Here is an 18,960-nt window from a genome sequence, read left to right on the forward strand (position 1 = left end):
TTTAAAGTCCATGTCGTTGGAGAGTTTTAATAGGCAGTAGTCTTTAGAAGAATCTTACCTTCTAGCTTCATTCCAACACTTAGACATTTTTGAAAACGACAGTAAGGACAACGCTTTCTCTGTGTTTTGTCAATTTGGCAGTTCTGGTTTTCTATACATGTGTACCTTTTATTATTTTGGACTGTTCGCTTAAAAAATCCCTATAAGACAGAGAAAATAGTGAGACGTATTATAAATCTAACATCCGTCTTTTCCATTGTTTCATTTTAAGAAAATCACCAGTAAATCCTTTCATTGCACTATTTGAGCCCTTATGTGGTTCTGTGGTTTATTTTACATTTCAGCAACATCAACCTTCCCAAACTGTGCCAGGCCATGGTGGAGATTTTTCTGGTATCAGTTATATTCTTGAAGAATTAAGTCAAATCTTGGGGAGATTTGGCTACACACCATTTCATCCCAACAGTCAGAAAAAATACAATCTATATTGATCAATTTTTTTAAAAATCTGTTTTCCTATTATCCCACATGTTCCAGATAGAGGTACTCATAAAGTTTTGGCATTGTTTTTTAAGTAGTCTGATATAATTTCAGTGATAAACCATTGAAAAATGCCAGTGGAAAAAACTGAACAGCAAAACACCTCAGTTTTTTGTTTTTTTTTTTTTGGGTTAACAAATGTCAACACTGGATAGTTAAAAGCAAAAGGATTTAAAGAGTAAAATGGGAAAATGCTCATAATTCCACTGGAATACATTCAAATATGGGGACTGTTTTTAAAAAGGCGAAACTAATGGAAAGAAAAAGCATGTATCACAGATAGCTGAATTGTAGCACACAGGGTATGTGCTTTCCTTATATTTTATATAAAAGAGTTAATCAAAAATAAAATGTGTAGCTTTATAATATAATAAGAACTTTACCACGATAGTATTCATATTTAACCTACTCGCCACAAAGAGAAACATTCTTACTTTGTTATAGAGAATGGAGGGATTTTCCTGGTGGTGGTTTAAGTAATTGTACTGAGTTTTCCACTTAAATACAAAAACAAACAAACAAACAAAAAACTTTGAAAACTAGTGAATACTGAATTTACTGGGAATATATTAAAAAGTTCTGAGATAAATTCTTAAAGTATAATTTATATTAACAATATAGCATATTTTACATATTAAAATCCATGTATTTAAATAGGTTATACAATATATTTATAAAAATTATTATATTAAAAACTAAAATCTGATTTCTTGGTCTTTATGATATAAATTTCAAAAAAATCCTTAAAATTATTTTGGAATAAATCAAGATGAAATCACACAGTTGGGAATTTAGGCTTTTATGTCTGTGGATAAAAAATGTTTAGACTTGTAGCACAGAAATACTCTGAAGTTAAAATGTATTTGGGAAATACTTTGTCATATTCCCTCTCAAGAACAACGATGCTTTAAATATATATAAGTCAAGCAAAATCAATATTTAGGACTGTTAGAAATGGAAGTCTTTCTACAGCTATATCACTTTACTACAATAAAGTATTTTAGAACCATGAGACTGGCAAAGTTTTCTAAACAGCATAAATTTCTTTGCCTTTTGAACTAAATCAGACACACACTTTTAAGAATCATCTCCCTAAGACTCTCTTTCTCCCTCTTTGTCATTTTTAGTTGAGTCTTTAAAAAGGGAGCCTAAATTTAGCTTAAAAAAAGTAATCCACTGGTTTATCTTGGTGTTGGACATTATATTTTTCAGGTAGCAATGTGTGAGCAAACCTTGCAGCTTTCACAGGTGAGGAGCCCATAATGGTACCCAGACACTTTATCTCCACACACGGGACAAAGCTCTTCCAGATCTTCATCATAGGAGTAATTCACCATTTTAAATTGAGACACTGAAACAAAAAGAGAAATGTATACACATATTCAATTAATTTACATGTAGGTGTTAATCCCGCAACAGAAAGCATTTTGGTGATTGCTGGGCAAATATCACATGGTAAAATGTAAAATTAAAACAATTTTTAGCAAGGTCTTACTGAACTATTTTTACAAGTAAAACATCTTTTGTCATCCATGAGCATGCACCTTATATAATTCCATGTGCCACAAACAATTCCAACTTCTTCTATTAACATTTTAAACTGACCATTTTAAACACAAGTCTCATAACTCCACAAAGCAACAAATAGAAAAATGAATTGCATAAAGTAACAGTTTCGAATTTCTTTTAAATCCCTATGAAGTGAAGTTCCAAAATGTCACCTTCGCCTAAGGTAGAGAAACAAGCGCAGGCTTTATTCCCTCCCTCTTGAAGTGGTTTGCTGCAAGTGCACCTTGCTTACAGAGACAGCAGCACCAATTCGCAAACTCTGTCCGACAGAGAAACTGAAGCCCCAGAAACCCGCTTCTCAGGAGCAGCCCACTTGAACTAAACAACCTGAGGCTCCCAACGTTCAGATCTGTTAGAATAATCGAAACCTTCAGTTCCGTATTGACAGTACTTTTCTATTCTGGATACTTTCATCTCCTCACGTTTGAAAATCTGTGAAAATAAAAGGAAGGAAAAAGAAAATAGAGGACGCCCGTACGGGGAAAAATACCAGAAGAGTAAAAGGCACACGGGAGAGCTTTGGTTTCAAAGTACTGAAGCCCTGTAATGAACCTCACATGTTTCCGATCATCATAGCAAAATATAAACACCTCGAGATCGCCCTGTTAAAGTTAAACAGAAATCAGGCCGCGACGACGCGCGGCGCGGCTCACTGCCGGGATCGGGTAACCGCCTTGCTCCGGACGCAGACCCGCGAAGGCGTCTTCGCAGCTGAAAAGATGACAAACTATGCACAGGAAGGGCAGTGACCAGGAGACCCCAGGAAGTGCCTGATCCGGTATTTCCCGGAGACTCCACATCCACACAGGTCAAGTATGGGAGCGCGGGGCGCGGGTGGGCGGGCACCCGCAGGTCTGCGCGGCCGGGACCGTGCCCGCATTCCCCTGGGCACTCTTCGGCCAAACCCGTGGACGCACCAGGCTCTCGCCCAGGCTCTACCTCCTGCTACCCAACGGCGCACAAACACGAAGCCGAGTTTGTTTTAAGTTAATCAGTGGCGTTTGCAGGGGGTGGGGCAGGTGGGGGATGGGAAACCCACGGCCGGACAGAAGTTTCCTCTGATTTGTTTACCAAAAAGGAAAGAGAAATAGCCCCCACCCCATCGCCAAAGTCCTCGGCCACAGTATCGCCGCAGTGATGACTTATTCTTTTGAAAATAAAGTTTTTTTTTTCTCTTTGGTTCCCGAGCGCTTCGGTCGGAAAGGGCCGTCGGGGGGGTCACTTGCAGCACTGCGGCTGAGGACTGCGCGCAGACCCGCGGAGTTGACGCGTCTCTTCCTGGGACACAGAGCCCTAGGGTGGCGCTTACAGGGGAGTGAGTTAACCAGAGTTGGGGAAAATTTCGAGAAAAGAGGCTCCAGAGGAGGCAGGACCCTGCTTTCGTGAAATATTAATAAAGGGATGCTAGGCGCGGTCCTCCCAGCAGTACCAGCCTGAATCCCAGCCCCAAGAGACCCCTGCCTAGGGTTTTAGGAACCTGGGGGTTTGGGAAGGGCCGAGGTCAGAAATTCCTTTATAGCCCTAGACATTGATCGCTCTCCTAACAATCGCGATGACAGTCTTGAGGCACGTTTTAGGAATAAGGCGAACAGCGCACTTTCCCAAGTGTGATCTTTTCTACCTCCCCTTCCCCCAACAAAGTAAACTCTAACTTTACACCAAAGGGGCACAGATAGGTAACTGCTTTCCGAGGGACTCCGTGCCTACCTCGGGGACCCGACTTCGAAAAAAGACCGAGGGATGAGGTAGAGACCCTCTTGAAAAAACCCAAAGACAGAGGCCGAGTAGGGAGACGCTGCTGTGTGAGGCCTGGGCACCTTTCAGAATTTCCCAGGTGCCCTGGTGCTGCCGACGTAGGCGTTTGGGGAAGCGAACCCATCGGGGCAAAGAAGCGCCCACACTCTTCCCCAGTTTCGGTCCAGAGAAAGAACGGACGGCGGTGCCTTGGAAAGCTGGGGCCTCAGAGAGGAGCACAAAGTTCCCTCAAAGTTGGGCGCGTTGCGCTGTCCCGGGGCTAAGTTGTGAATCGTCTTTCTGGGCTCCCCCACGAGTCGGACTACGGAGGCTTCCCAGGTGGGAAACAGAGCAAGCAAGAGAATGGGGTCCCCATCCCCTGGGGCTCCTCCCGAGAGGCAGGCCTCTAGTCTCCAATGAAGCCTTGCCCCGCGCGTCCGATGCTGATTTCGAACCATAGGCTGAGGGAGTGGCGACTTCTGGGCCCAGGCACCAAAGAAAAACTACTTCTCTGGTTTGGGGGCAGTAGGTAGTGTGTACAGAAGACCCCTCTCGAACTTTCCAAAGAAAACGTTACCAATAACATTTCTCTCTCCGCTCTCAAAATAAGCCTCTGGTGTCTCCCGCCAGAACAAGAAGCAGAAACTTTCCTTTTGGAGCCAAGAATCGTGTCGGCCTCACCTAGCGACCCCAAGGGTAGGCGCTCTCGGGAGCTGCCGGCTGAGGCCCCCAGCTCAGCCTCCCCGCGCCACTTCCCCGATGCCTCACACTAAGCTGGAATTCCAGGTGCCCAGAAGAAAGCCTGCTTTGGACCAGCCGGGTTCCCATAGCAGCCAGACCCACAGGTCAGCCTCTGGGGCCTCAGCTCCGGGGGACTCTCACAGCCCTACCTAGAGGCTTGGAGAGACCCCAGGATGACCGATGGGGTAACGGATCACACCCGCACGGCACACGCCCTCCAGCTACGTATTTTCCCCTCCGCGGTAGGGCGACGACAGGTCCCCGGGCCTGAGCGCCCGGGCGCGCCGCCCACTCAGCACCGCAGAGTGCACAGCCCTGAACTCTGCTCTCAACACCTCCCAGCCCTTTCAAGTTCGCGCAAGGGGATGGCAGGAAGCGTTCCGGGATCACAGGCCCGCCGGCCCGCACATCCTGCACCCTGGAAGGGGCGAGGATGGAAGAGCACCGGTGACTTTTCCTAGCATTGTTCCCTCCCTGGCCCAGAGCAAATGAGATAAACTTCTGAAGGGCTTAATACAAGCCAGATCTAGAGTTGCTGTTTTGGAATGCGGAGAAAATACAGCCAGCGGGATTTGTTTTTTGTTGGCAATCAAGAGCTGGGAAAACGAATGGGACTTCCATATTTTCAGATTTCAGATTTTAAAAGGGGGCAATAAACGAACCACTGCCCGCCCCCCCCCCACCCCCAACTCACTCAGCACTACGCGTACAGGGGATGGGGTTGGGGTAACTTGTTCCCTTCATTTCTGCCAGCAGTTTTGAATTGTCCAAATCCGAGCTGGCTACGGGTGCCTCCTGGGCTTTTGAGGTGGTCACATGCATTCTAATACCGCTAAGACAATCCTTTCGGGGGTCACCTCTTTCTGTAGTTGACTCTCCTAGACTGGGTCGCCTCCCTCCACACAAGAGTACTGGTTGAAGTACAGCACAAACCAATTCCAACGACGGAGAACCTGTTCGGGCGTTCAGTGAGCCGTTTCATTTCTTAGAATGATCTTACTATTCTAAAGTACCTTTAGCCTGAAGCTGCCCTGCTTGGGTTGCCATAGAGCTGGAAGCCTCTCTTTCCTTAATTAGAAGCGGCCAATTAGACGTTGCTTGGACAAACCTCTGCCCCACATTGTTCAAGAGCCATAAACTTTTATGCCTGCACCTGGGGAGGGGGCTTGACTCCCGCGCCTGCGAGCGCCCAGCGGGGCTACTCCCGCGCCCGCGCGGGGCGGGAGGCTGAAGCCTGCAGGGCGAGCCCGGGGGTGGGGAAGCCGCGGGAGCCGGAGCGCCGCGCGGCGCCTCCTTACCTTGCATGTTTTCCGGCATCTGGCCCTGTTCCCCATGCGATCGAGCCAGTCCCAGGGCTTCCGTCTCCACTTTGGGCAGCATGACAAGGCGACCGCGGGCGGGGACGGGGGATCCGTGTCGGTCCGGAAGCCCAGCACCTGGACACGGGCAGCACAGATTCAACTCCGGCGAAAAGAAGGAAGGCGAGACCCGGGTGCCCGCTCACCCAACCCTTTCGCCTCGCCAGAGCGTGCCTCCGCCTCCTCGGGGCTGCCGGGCAGGACCTCTGAGCCCTGTCCGGTCTCACAGCTCCGGAGCCGCCCCCGAGCTACGAGGTCGGGGTTAAGAAAGGAGGCGAGGAAGACAGCTTCCCGGCACTCTGGCTCGGCTCCGCAAGGGCGCAGGCGGCGGCGGTGGCGAGGACGCAGCTGCCCGGGGCGCGGAGCGGTGAACCGCCGAGCTCCCAGCGGGCAGCGAAGGCGACCGCGGGGCTGCTATTGCCGCCTCGGCTGTGCCGCTGCCACTGCTCCCGGACGGCTCGGGCGACTCCTTCCCCTCCCTCCACCGCCCGCTGGCTCAGGATCGGCAGGGGTCTCTCTCCTCTTTCTCTCGCCTCCCTTCTCTCTCCCCTCCTCTCCGCCCCTTCCCCCTATCTCTCTCTGCCTCCCTCTCGCTCACTATCTCCAAGTGTGGAGTTGTGAAGTTCCAACCTCCCTCTCCTGCCTGGTCCACTCCCCGCGCGGGTCCGAGAACGGCCCTTCCCAGCCCCGAGGGGGACGGTGCTGGGAAGGACGGGGGGAAGACGAGGGGGAGAAGGAGGTAAGTGGAGCCAGGGGTGGGGGAAAGGCTGGATTGAGGGGTGAAGACAGTGAATGGGGACGCGGGTTCCGGACTCAGGTCGGACCCTAGCCGCCAGCCAATAAGGATGAGGCTCAGGCTCCAGGCCCCCGGCCTGCCCCAACCTCTTCACCCCGCCTCGCCCCCTCCCACCCCACCCTGGCCCGGGGCGGGGGGGTTGTAAATGCAGCCGGGTCTTACAGCTAGTCAGAAGCGACCTCTGTCTGAGCGTGGCGGAGAAGAAGCAGCCAGAGCGGCAATTTCCTCGAGCTGAGGGGAAGCAAGAAGGGATGGGGGCGCGTGTGGGCGTGTGCCCTAGGTAGTGTGTCGGATGAGGAGATGAAGGGGAGTTAAACGCCCATTTAAACCACTGAAAGGAGAAAATTCAGCTGACCGTTCTTACATGCAGAGTTGGTCCGCGGTCAAGGGTCCTCCAGCTTCAACTCCCCAGGGCACTGAGACCCTGGAGAGGCGACACGTGGGCCCCGGCGCCCTGAAGGGGTCGAGGGTCCCGGCTCAATGAGAGGCGGGCCACAAGCCAAGAGCTCACTCATTAGAATTAGAGGAAGGGGCAGCCACTCCTATTTCCCCAGCCTGAGCCCTAGTCCATTCGTTTACTTTTAAAAGACCCTGGACTGGAGCCCAAGATCGTCTAAGCGACAGACTTTCCAGTTTTAGTGACCTGTGTTTCCACACAGAATACAAGGATCAGTCCAGGCTCTACTTTTTCATTCTGTTGTCTGATGGGACCATCCACTTAAGGCCGAGGCCCAGCATTTAAAAAATGTTTTGAAGAACCATCTGTTATGCAAGCTCTTCGACCACCAGCCCAGCCGCATTTTCAAAGTTTTCAGATCTCCTCCCAACAAGATGAAAAACATTCTTTCCAGCCTCCTGACTGCATGCAAAATGCCTCATATTCAGGGTCTGCTCTGCAACGAAGTAATTATCAGAGTCCACCCACAAGGGGGTGAATTTGAATCTCAAAAGATCTAAGTTTATTCTATTTGAATGGTATAGAGATTACACATTGAAACTGCTCAGTCCGGTATTTGGTGAATTGGAAATTATTTCAATCTTTGCAGTGCATAATTTATATAAAATGGGTTGTTTATCACCCACTCATACCTGGCAATTCAGGTACTACTGACTCTCTTAACTAATTTATCATTTTGCTCTTCAGTATATATTCAGGATCAGGATCAAAGTTATTTAGGCTTCAGCTTTAGCAGCAACTTCAGGTTTCATGGAAACGTTTAAACTTATGAAGGCCTGTCCATTAGTTTGTATGGAGAAGTGGGCTGAAGTTGCCAAAAGCTCCAATTTTCATGATAGTATCAAGTATCACTGTCACCACATTTCAGTATTCCTGGTTGTTTTAAATATCACTGAGAACTAAGAAAATAAAGAAAGGGTGTTAGTTTCAGGGCTTATTGCAGTGGTTGCCCTGCTTTGCTTGTGAACTCTGAAAATCAGTTTATTTCAAAGTCTTAATTAAGAAGAACTTCCTCCCACAGCAGTTCGAAGAATTTATAGGGGCACTTATGATACAGCACCTTTCCCAGATCCTAGCCTGGCAAGCATGTAGGACGCTAGACCCTTGGTCCTAGAGGAAGCCTCCAACCCTGTGTGTGATGGTGATTTCACCTCTGCTTGGTGAAGCAGGGGGAAGTTAGGAGAATTGAAAGAAGTTGAAAAAGGGTCTGACAGGACCTTGAAATTGTAGTGTATCAAGAAACCCTGCCTTGACTTGAGGCTGAGACTGAGGCTGAGGCTGATCTAGTGAGGCAAGCTTTGTGACCATGCTCATAATGCCAGCTGCCAGGGCCAGAAGGGACTTGCTTAGGCCACACTAGCAACTTATCGGTCCATGCCAGTGTACCCTCCCACCACATCCCCGAAAGATGGAGAGTGGTGGTGGCAAAAGGCCAGCTGGCACTCATTTATCTCTCCACAGGTAGACTTTCCAGGAAAGAAAAATCCTCACAAAATGGGAGGGGTGCGGGAGGGAATAGTGGCTGGGGACGGGGTTTTAAAAATCCATGCTTTAAAAAAATTCACGGAGGAACTTATATCACGGAGGGAAGCCCTTTCCTTTGCTTTGAAAGTCTAGTCCAGGCCGACACCTAAGCGTAGCAGCGAACTGGAGGGGGAATGAAAGAGCAGCAAGTCTCAAGCGAGAGAAAACGGCCTTTCCTAAGAACCAAGTGAACTCCTAGCTCAGAAGCCTAAGCCCTCCGCGCTCCAGGCCTCCACCCCGACGACGGGAAAAGCTCCCTGGGGGCAACCCTATTTCAGATCCCCTGGAAGGATGTCACGATCCCCTCCAGCAGTGGACGAGGCAAGGAATGTTCCACAGGCATTGATTTTTGCCAGAGACCTGAGGGCACACAAACCTTCCTCAGGTACCTCCGCTAGGGATTTAAGGAAGCAGCGGGGTCTCCACCCTGGAGGCAGATGCAGAGGAAGGGGCGGCAGCACCAGACTTCCAGCGTCAAGCTCATTACTGCCCTCCAAGTGCACCCTTTCTTAGCCCTCAGAACTCCCTCCTCCTTCCGAGCACTCACTCTGGTCCTTTGACCCTTCAATTCTGCTGGGTGAGGGACCCCTATTGAAGCCGGGGACCCGCTAGCTCAGTGACCTTGGATGGGCCTGGGCGTCCCCCAGAAAGCCCTCTCCGAAAGGAAGTTGTGGGAGGAGGAACCCGAGTTCGCAGAGTCTAAGATGGGATACTTGGGAATGGTTCTGGGTTCCCGAGGCGGCAGTGTGAAGACAGCCAAGTGGCTGCGGGAAGGGAAAGCAGTTGAGATGTAAGTAGGTGGAACGGGGTCTGTGTGGTCTAAACGCCGGCGCCAGCGGTGGTCTGGACCTACCCATAAATGCACCTATCGCGGGCGGACAGACGCATCTCATCCTCCGTCAGGGACATCTTAGCAACTGCCACTCTGTTAGTGGAAGCACATTTAGGAACCCACCCCGTACTTGCCGCTGCGGGAATTGTAACTGGTGGCAGAGACCAGAGACTAGAACCCGGGAGGTCCGGGAGTCGGTGGTGGGACCGGGGGACAGCTCTGCTCAACTACCTTGTGCATTCTCAATTTCTTTGCACTCCCTCTGTCAACTTCTGGCAAACTTCTCTCCTTTACCCCCACCTCCCTTCTACCTCCTTCTTTCCGACAAGACTGGTCTCCAGGGCTCGCCCTTCCGGATTCTGACTTTGTCTTGAAGTGTTGATTGACGGTTGCAATTACGAAGGATGATGGCTCGGGGAGGCTCCCGCAGCCTTGATGAGCCCGAGAAGCGCAGTCCTAGCATATTTTATCCACGCTCGGCGTTACGGGGCCGTGCGCGCCCCATTCACCCAGCTGGCTGGAGCTGAGGAGGTCTCGCACTCCCCACTCGCGAGGATGCAACTGCCTGCCCTCCTCCCCACCTCCTCCTTCCCTTGGTTCAGCACCGCATTTCGGAGCGCGAGCTGGGAGCAATCAGCTCGACCTGACCTGGGAAGTGTTGGTCGGCCCCCGCGCGCTTGACCCGTGCGGGCTACAAAGGAAAAAAAAATCAGGATTTTCAGGAGCGGTTCAGATTTCCTGGACTCGCAAAAGGTGTGGCAGACACACCTTTCCCGCGCGCCTGGGTAGATGACCCACCCAAACTCCTACAAAACTTGCAAAACCTTGCTCCTTGGAAACAATTTCTCCCGTCTACTCTTCCATTCCCACTTTTTGGTGCTTTTTAAGAAACCAGGACAATTACTTTTTTCGTCCCACATATCTACTTTTTAGACCCCAGAATAAGTCTAGATTCTTTTCAGGTCTCCGTTACTAGGCCGGGATAGCCCGAGGGGGAAGAGGAGCAAGTTTATCAGCCTACGGAAACTCCGGGTCTGCCTAATTTTTCCGCCCCTCCCAGCCGAAAAGCCCATCAGAAGTCGCTTTTGCCTTTCTCTGAAAAGTTTAGCCAGAACTCCGGTTTCATTCCTGGGCTCAGAGGGCTGGGCTACCCGCCCACGCCCGTAGGCTCCACCTGCCCGCATCCCGAGCACTTTGTATTAAAAAGAGACGGGTTAAATTTCAGTACAGCCAAAGGAATTACCGGGGAGCGTCGAGTTGACCGAAGATCTAAAAAAGCAAACGTGAATAGGTGAGTAGTCGTGCCTCGTTTTTAAAAAAAAGCCTTTCTGCTGCACGTGTAAATAACTACTTAAGACATCAACATCAACCCCTAGAGCAGAAGGATGGCGATTGATTCACAATCACTATGAGAATATCTTGATCTGGCGTGGTGCGGTTTTTATCGCAGAGGAAAACGAAAGCCAAAGCAATTATCTGGGTAATCCAACCTACCCCACCCACCCCCCAGGCAACCTCCCACCCTTGCCCCAAAGGAAAGGAGGGGTTTTTGGAGAGTTTGGCCTGGATATCGGAATCTACGGCTCTTTGTATGAAACGAGTTCACTGAAGAACCTTTTCACTTATTTTCTTTGCAGCATGTTGTCCCAACCCAGGGGTCCTGGCGCGCCCCACCAGGGTATAGTCGATTCCCTTAGAAGAGTGTAACAGGGAGATCCGGTCTTGAGAAAAGAGCGGGGCAGGGGAAATAATCTCGGGTAGGTGGTCCAGTCTAATCTATCTCTTCCTCTCTGTAATTGAAATGGAAATTTGAGCCAGCTCCAGTTCAAAACTATTGAGACTCCATCCATTGGAACCAATCCTGTCCAGCCTTGGGTCCAACAGAACGACGATCCCGGGGCTAGCAGGCCACAAAGCACCTTGTGAAACTAGCTGAACACGTGAAGTTGCCTCCTTTACACCCTCTCCTCCACCTCTACCTGGGTCAGGAACAAAATCCTTAGCACGAGATTATTCTAGGCTGCCATTTAAATGTATCCGGCGATACTTGAAACTTCTTGATGGAAGGGGTAACGTCCTGCATTGCTTCAGAATTCCTCGGCTTTTGCAGCGAGGGGATGAATCCAACCAAACTTCTTCCTTCAGAAAAGCCCCTGCCTGAGCTACGAACTTCTGATTCTTAAGGTCAAAGAGTGCAGGGACCGCAGGGTGCAGGGTCCAGCAATTTGGGTCTCACTTGGTCAACAAAGAAAATGGGAGCTTGGAAAGGCAAGACTTAACAGTGGTACGGTCACACTCAAGCATGGGGCATGGAACTAGGGAAAGTGTTACGGTCTGGGCAGTTACAGAGGTTGCACAATTAGAAGGGGGTGGGCTCTTCCAACATGGAGATAACTTTTGCGATTAAGAGATGGCGTACAGTGTGTGCCAAGTCTTGAGAGAGATTCACTTGTTTTCTCCAGAGTTTCTTGTCTGGAAACTGGGAAGTTGATTCCAGGACCAAGCAGTGGATTCCGACCAAGTTTCTTTCCATTCCTGTAGAGGCTGCTGGAGCAGGTGGAGCTTGCAGGGGGCCGGGAAGCAGAGGCTGCAGGCATCCAAACCCTGAGCAAGGAATCCAGCACTTACCGTGAAAAATGCCACCATGGGTGTGGGACTAGCCTATCTCGCTGCAGGAGGCACAGTTGGGTTTGTCAAAAGTGCTTTTTTTTTTAATTGACACCTAAATTGTCTTTCCCTATCCCCTTCTTTCATGAGACAACAGTATGTTTGTTTATGCTATCTAATTCAGTCACTCAATTTGAGTGATTTCCCTGCCCTCCTCATACCCACTGACTCTATAACAAGTACATGCTCTGAATTTCCTCTCAGTTCCTTCTCACCGTCTGTTGGCAGCCCTGCGAGTTGCTACCATACACCACAAATTCACAAGCTAAACTTCATCCAAACTCCAGAGATCCTTTCCAGGAAACTCCAGAGTAGGGGACCAGAAGTGACTTCATCCCACCCCACTCAAATCTCAGTCCTCCCAGATGCGATTTCCACTCTGCTCTCCATACACTACTCCCTATGCCACCCTTCTGAATTCTAGAAGGATCCAAATCTGATTTCTACTGTAGAATGGAAAGGAAGATTAAAAAGCCACTTATAAATGTGTTTCTTAAGCTCGAAATATCTCTTGGAGGAAAGTCTACATAGACCAACATTGTATTAAATCATAATTCCTTTATATCAGCAAGAACAAGTAGTTACTACCTTGGAGAAAGAGTATGTATTTCAGAATATTTCTTGGGCTCTGTTTACAGTTCATTCTCTTGACAAGCTGAGTAAATTACTTGACCTCTGATTCCATTCTTTAAATCAGTAAAATTGGGTTAACAAAGTAAGCTTTATAGTTAAATGAGACAGTGCCAGGAAAGAAATGTACTATGCTGGAGATACACACACACACACACACACATATCTCAGTTCCCCTTTGTCCTGCTTTCCCCTTAGCTTCACTCAAACTCATCATTCTGTAAGAAAACTAAAAAGGGAATCACTAACCATTCTAGGACCACCTTCCAGTGGGATGTGCTTGTTAACTTGATTGTCTTGCAGGACTTGACAAAGTCCTTGGAGACAATTACATTTATCACCAGATAAAACTGCTCATGTAAGTGCTCATGGTCATCTGCATTCAGGTTATTTGGTGTTTAAAAGTTAAACTCCAAATATCTTTTCTTACTTAGCAACCACACAAAAACATACATAACAGCTTCCCAAAAGACTAAAGAAGAGGTAACCTTTATCAACTGGCCTGGTCAGTTTTAGTTCACATGGTTTTCTCAAGCTTGACCTCTCAAGATCATATTGGTCATATTTCAACTCTTCCTCAGGGCCTCCCCAGAGCACAATGCCCTCCAAACTCCTGAAGTTTCTTGAAGCCAATCTGAGAAGTCTCTTCCAATAAGGTGAAGCGTGAGGAAGTGCAACTCAAAGAACTAGCTTTATCCTAAGGTAGACTCTAGACCTGTAGAGTGAAGTTGTCTTGCCTGCCTAGTGCATCCCTGGGGGTGGGGATTGGGTTGGGCCTGTAAGTGGAAGTCTGACAACGTGCCCTTCTCTAGCTCAGCTCATGTTCAAGGCTGAATCCAAGATAATCCTAGACATTGTGTCTGGTGGAGGGGTCAAGTAAAGGAGAGACGCATTAACAAGCCTCTGTTCTCCGTTCCTCTATAAATCTCTCTTGGTTTATTAGAAGAGATGTTAAAGATGCCGGGTGCAGTGGCTCACGCCTGTAATCCCAGCACTTTGAGAGGCCGAGGCGGGTGGATCACCTGAGGTCAGGAGTTTGAGACCAGCCTGGATAACATGGTGAAACCCCATTTCTTCTAAAAGTACAAAAAATTAGCCAGGCGTGGTGGCATGCACCTGTAATCCCAGCTGCTCGGGAGGCTGAAGCAGGAGAATTGCTTGAATCCCAGGAGGCTGAGGTTGCAGTGAGCCAAGATCATGCCATTGCACTCCAGCTTGGGCAACAAGAGTGAAACTATGCCTCAAAAAAAAAAAAAAAAAAAAGGATTTCCTTTTTTTTTTTTTTTTTTTTTTTTTGAGATAGGGTCTCACTTTGTTACCCAGGCTGGAGTTCAAGGCATAATCACAGCATCCTCGACCTCCCTTGCTCAAGTGATCTTCCCACCTCCACCCCCAAGCCCTAGTCACTGGGACTACAGACACATGCCACCACGACCACACACAGCTATTTTTTTTTTTTTTTTTTTTTTTTGTAGAGACTGGTTCTCACTATGTTGCCTAGGCTGGTCTCGATCTCCTGGGCTCAAGTGATACTCCAGCCTCAGTCTCCCAAAGTGTTGGGATTACCAGTTTGAGACACTGCCTGGCCTAAGAACTCTTCTAACTCTGGTCACAACCTGTGAATCCAGGCCAGAAAAGAGGAATCTGAGAAGCGCTGTTTTGGAGATGGGCTGGGGCATGGAAAGAAGGGAGGCTCCGGAGTTTAGCTTCCCAGAAGAAACTGGTAGCCTAAGCCCCAGCTGTGAGAATCAGAACATGGGCTTGGGTGGTTAGCATTCTAAATAAAGCTGGCTGGAGGTTAGGGTGACATAACGGCTATCACACTTTCCACTGATGACGTCTACTTTCAGAGATCCTTATGAGGGCAGAGCTTGGTGGAGGTTATCACTGAGATAAAATCAGACTCAGAGTGTTCAGGGGACCAGATAGCAAGCCTCACATTACAGACTCAATACAGTGTTTGCACTGTGTATCATGTACCCCTAAGTACGCAGACATAACCTTCTGTGGATAATATGCAATATTATATTGAATGCATAAAATATTCTGCAAATGCAGTTAATTTGAAGAATTATGGAAATTTAATATGAATCAAAGCATAATATTGGGCACATTGTGGGAGTTGTCAATAAATACTTGTTTCATGTATAACATATTTCCTACCACACAGATAAGGCTCTTTTCTTGATACAGGTAAGTATAAAAAGCCTCTAAAGTTAGTACTGCATATTATTCAATAGAATCATCCCATCTGGGAGGAAGAAGAAAACAGAGACGAGAAACCAAGAGTTTGACCAGCGTCCCAGAGTTAGTTAACTTTAAGGGAGCAATCTAGTTATAACCTGAGTGTGCTGCTTTTACACTACATTGAATGATTATCTTGCAGGTAGGCAGAAGGAACAACTTTATCTCAATTCTGCTTTTCTATACAAGCACAGACATCTATACAAAACTTTCATGTAACCATCAGTGTGCATACAAGATGTAGTCCCTAGTTAAAAACCATAGAGTCGCTTTTTAAATAAAACGAGGCCCATTTCCTAGTACAACACAACTGAATTAAATGTAGAATTGTAAACCCTGACTGATGTCTACATACACCGGGCTCAGTTTTGTGAACGACTCAACACAACCCAGCTTGCAATTTGTCATCTGAAAGCTACTCTCGAGACCCTCAGTCACTCTCTACAGCTGCCCCCGTGGGTTCTTCCCAGTGGAGCTGCCCTGGGCAAATCAGAAAGACCCATTCAAAGAGCATCTCTCCTTCAGGAATCGGGTCAGGCCCTTCAATCCAACAGTTCAGTCTGATGGCTCCTCACCGCCCTCTCTTCCTCTCCCTTAGCCCTTTGGATGGCTCTGTCCAGCCATTCCCCCTGGGAACGACCGTCAGCACCCTCCAGGAGGCTACGAGGTTAAACAGATGATCTCTCGGGGTCACTAAGATGTTGCAGATGCGGACACCTCACAACCACCTGCGGGGCTGCAATACCAGGAGGCGGAGGGGGTGTGCTTGAGTTGGGAAGGGGCGGGTGGCTGCGAACAAGATCCTGAAAGAGGTCTCTTTTACCGGAAACTGGAATTTTGTTATCCCGGAATCCGGCGCCCGGAAGTGCCTGCACAGGTTTAGGAAGTTGGGGTAGGCTCGCTGAGGCCAGGGGAGAGCCTTCTTCGGTACTTTTCTTGAGGCTTAGTCCCCAGCAGCCTCTCATGGGCTGGACCGACAGTCCTCTGGTTCCCAGCCCTCTGCGGTGGGACGGATTTCAGAGCTGCAGGTGTTCTCTGTTTACGCTCAGCGTGTACCCGCCTCGGTTCCTTGCGATGTGAGTCGCGGGTGCGGTCGGTGGAAATACAGTTCTTCCCGGGTTGCAGAGAGAAGTGCAACAGCGTCTCCTTCCCCTACCTTACCCTCTTTAATTCACCCATGGGGTCTGGGGGAGGACAGCGGGGGATCGGGGTGTGTAGTCTCCCGACCCAGCTCAACTCTACTTTGGCAGCGGCCAGCTGGGGCTGCGCGCAGCAGGAGCCCAAGACCGCCCGCGCGGGCGCGAGCCCCCGAGCGCGCGTTCCCCGTGCGCGCGTCCCCCGTGCGCGCTCAGTCCGCGTCTCCGGCCCGAGCGCGCTCTAGCTGCGGCCCTCCACGCGGAGCCGGAGCTGCGCGGAGCTACCGGGAAGGACTCCTCGCCTGCACACCGCGGCGGTTCAGACGGACGAAAAAGATGCGAAATCGTTTTGTGCTTCTCTCTCATCTTTCTTGTGCCTGTATTTTCTGTGTTATCTGCAGAACAATTGATTGTGTGTTACACCCTGCTTGCCTTCCCCGTGTTTTCTTTTTCGTAAGTATAGAACATTTTTGGTAAGCATTTCCTCAAGTGATATACTTTAGGGTGTAGTTGGCCCATTAAAAAAAGCAATCACTGCATTCTGTGGAGTCAGCTGACTCGGAAGGAAAAAAGAGGAAAAACTCAAGCCTTGATTTTCTTTCCTGTTACAATGGAGCTAAGACTCATGACAGGCCCCTGCAAAATCGGAGGGAAATTCCAGTCCAAAAGCCTAGGAAAATGCTACCAGAAAAGACACAGGTCCTTCAAAAACCGGGGAAAGGCAGAAGGGCATGACTTCCAACAGACAAATACAGACCACTGAGAATCACTTCCCTTTAGTCCTTTACTTTTAGGATTAATTGAATGTAGTCTTGCTATAAAATTCACAAGTCTGTAACTCTATTTTTTAAATGAAAAGTAGCTTGATTTACTTATTTCTGTTTGTAAAAACAAAATATACTAATTGTTGCAAAAAAAAAAAAAAAAGTAGCTCTTAACTTCAAATCCTTTATTTGTAATGGTCTAGTTTTTTGGGTTTTATTTTTTGGCGGGGGGGCATGACTTTCATTCCCCAGGAAGATAAAATGAAAAGTTTTTACAGTATAAGCAGAGAATGAGACACCATACTTTTGTGTGGGTTGAAAAGTAACAAATACTTGACAGCTATCTGTTAAAGTTTGATCAATGATCACTCAATATGATTAACTTGTTTCAAATTGTTCAAATTTTAGCTTATTATTTCTGATTAAAATTATCGGAAAATATTAAAGTTGAAATTGTTAAATTATAAATTATATTTTCTTGCTGTTTAGGCTAATAGAATGCCACCAGTAAACACTAGATATAATGAATAATATTCATATGTTGAAATATCCATTTGCTTTTTTTGAACTGCAAGAAAGATAAATGTGTGATACACATACATGGGCTTAGTATGTGCTTATAATAAACATAATAGGAAAAGCCATGACTTAAAATGCAAAATCCATCAACGAGATTAAATTATAGGTAGGTACTAGCAGAATGAATAGATGATCAATAGAGCAACTCCTACTTACCAATAGGTGTAAGTCCGTGCTTTAAAGACTCTTGTAAATCCCTAGTATCCGAATTAGAAGACATTCTTCGTGAAATTATAGGCAGTTCTTTGGCCTAAAGCAGAAATCATTGAGCAAAAGAAAAGTGCAGCTTGTCAAATTTCGTGGCCTTGGGAAGGACACATCAGACTGCGGTAACCCTTAGTGAAAGTTAAGAAAAAGCAAAGGAAAAAAAAAAAATCCAGAATTCATAAAGTTACAAGCAAGTCTTTCCCTGGACTCTGTACTTTTTCCAACATTAGTGACCTGCTGTAAACCATGTATCCAGTTTCATGATGATTTCTAATCAGAAGAGTGGAAACTTTTGATAGGCTTTGACTCATCACATGACTCTATGCAGGTTGATAAGAGGACCTTGTTATAAAGTGACAGCAAAAGAGATAAGAATTCTTGCCAGATAATGGCAAAGAAATGATTAACTCAGAAGTGGAGAGGTGCTGTGCAGCACAGAGAGTGGAAAGTTGTAAAACTGAGGGGTCAGAAGATCAGACTTAGTGGATAAAACTACAAACCAGCTAACTAACTTAGTCTAACTAAACTTTGGCTTGTGACATACCCCTTGATGTCGTCACCTCTTTGCATAGAGGAGGACAGACATAGCTCTTCTGACCTCTGTAAATACATTTTAGATGACAACATTGGCAGACATTAATTCTTTAAGTGATGACTACAAATGTGATCGACACTCTGAAACACTAGAGGTAGCATTTCCAAGCTTATGGTCATTTATTTATTCATGTTGTGGTCAACCAACTTTTTTATCGGGCCTATTCATTAGATGAGGAGTTAACCTTAGCTTGTTTCTACATTGGTCATATGGCTAAAACACAATCTATCTCTTTATCCCCAAAAAGTAAAACTTATGCTTTGAGATTAATGCTGGCAAACTGATGAATACGTAATACATTTTTCATAATTATAAAGTTATTATTCTTAGGCCGGGCATGGTCACTCACACCTGTAATCCCAGCACTTTGGGAAGCCAAGACAGGCAGATCACCTGAGGTCAGGAGTTCGAGACCAGCCTGGCCAACATGGTGAAACTCCATCTCTACTAAAAATGCAAAAATTAGCCAGGCGTGGTGGTGCAGCCCTGTAATCCCAGCTACTTGGGAGGCTGAGGCGAGAGAATTGCTTGAACCTGGGAGGCAGAGGTTGCAGCGATCTGAGATCGTGCCACTGTACTCCAACCTG

General features: G+C 47.7%; 1 protein-coding gene across 1 annotated transcript in view; it reads right to left on the reverse strand.

The window, feature by feature from the left end:
* The window catches only part of NR5A2 (nuclear receptor subfamily 5 group A member 2), a 155,354-nt gene extending 137,563 nt beyond the window's left edge, over window positions 1–17,791 (reverse strand). Inside the window, exons 1-4 of the mRNA XM_073011650.1 lie at window positions 17,728–17,791; window positions 5,883–6,020; window positions 1,773–1,891; window positions 59–200 (exon numbers count right to left, since the gene is read on the reverse strand). Coding sequence (XP_072867751.1) covers window positions 59–200; window positions 1,773–1,891; window positions 5,883–6,020; window positions 17,728–17,791 — 463 coding nt within the window. The remainder of the gene's footprint in view (window positions 1–58; window positions 201–1,772; window positions 1,892–5,882; window positions 6,021–17,727) is intronic.
* Window positions 17,792–18,960: the final 1,169 nt, after the last annotated feature.

The sequence above is a fragment of the Chlorocebus sabaeus genome, chromosome 25 (assembly GCF_047675955.1).
Source record: "Chlorocebus sabaeus isolate Y175 chromosome 25, mChlSab1.0.hap1, whole genome shotgun sequence".
NCBI classification, from domain to species: domain Eukaryota; kingdom Metazoa; phylum Chordata; class Mammalia; order Primates; family Cercopithecidae; genus Chlorocebus; species Chlorocebus sabaeus.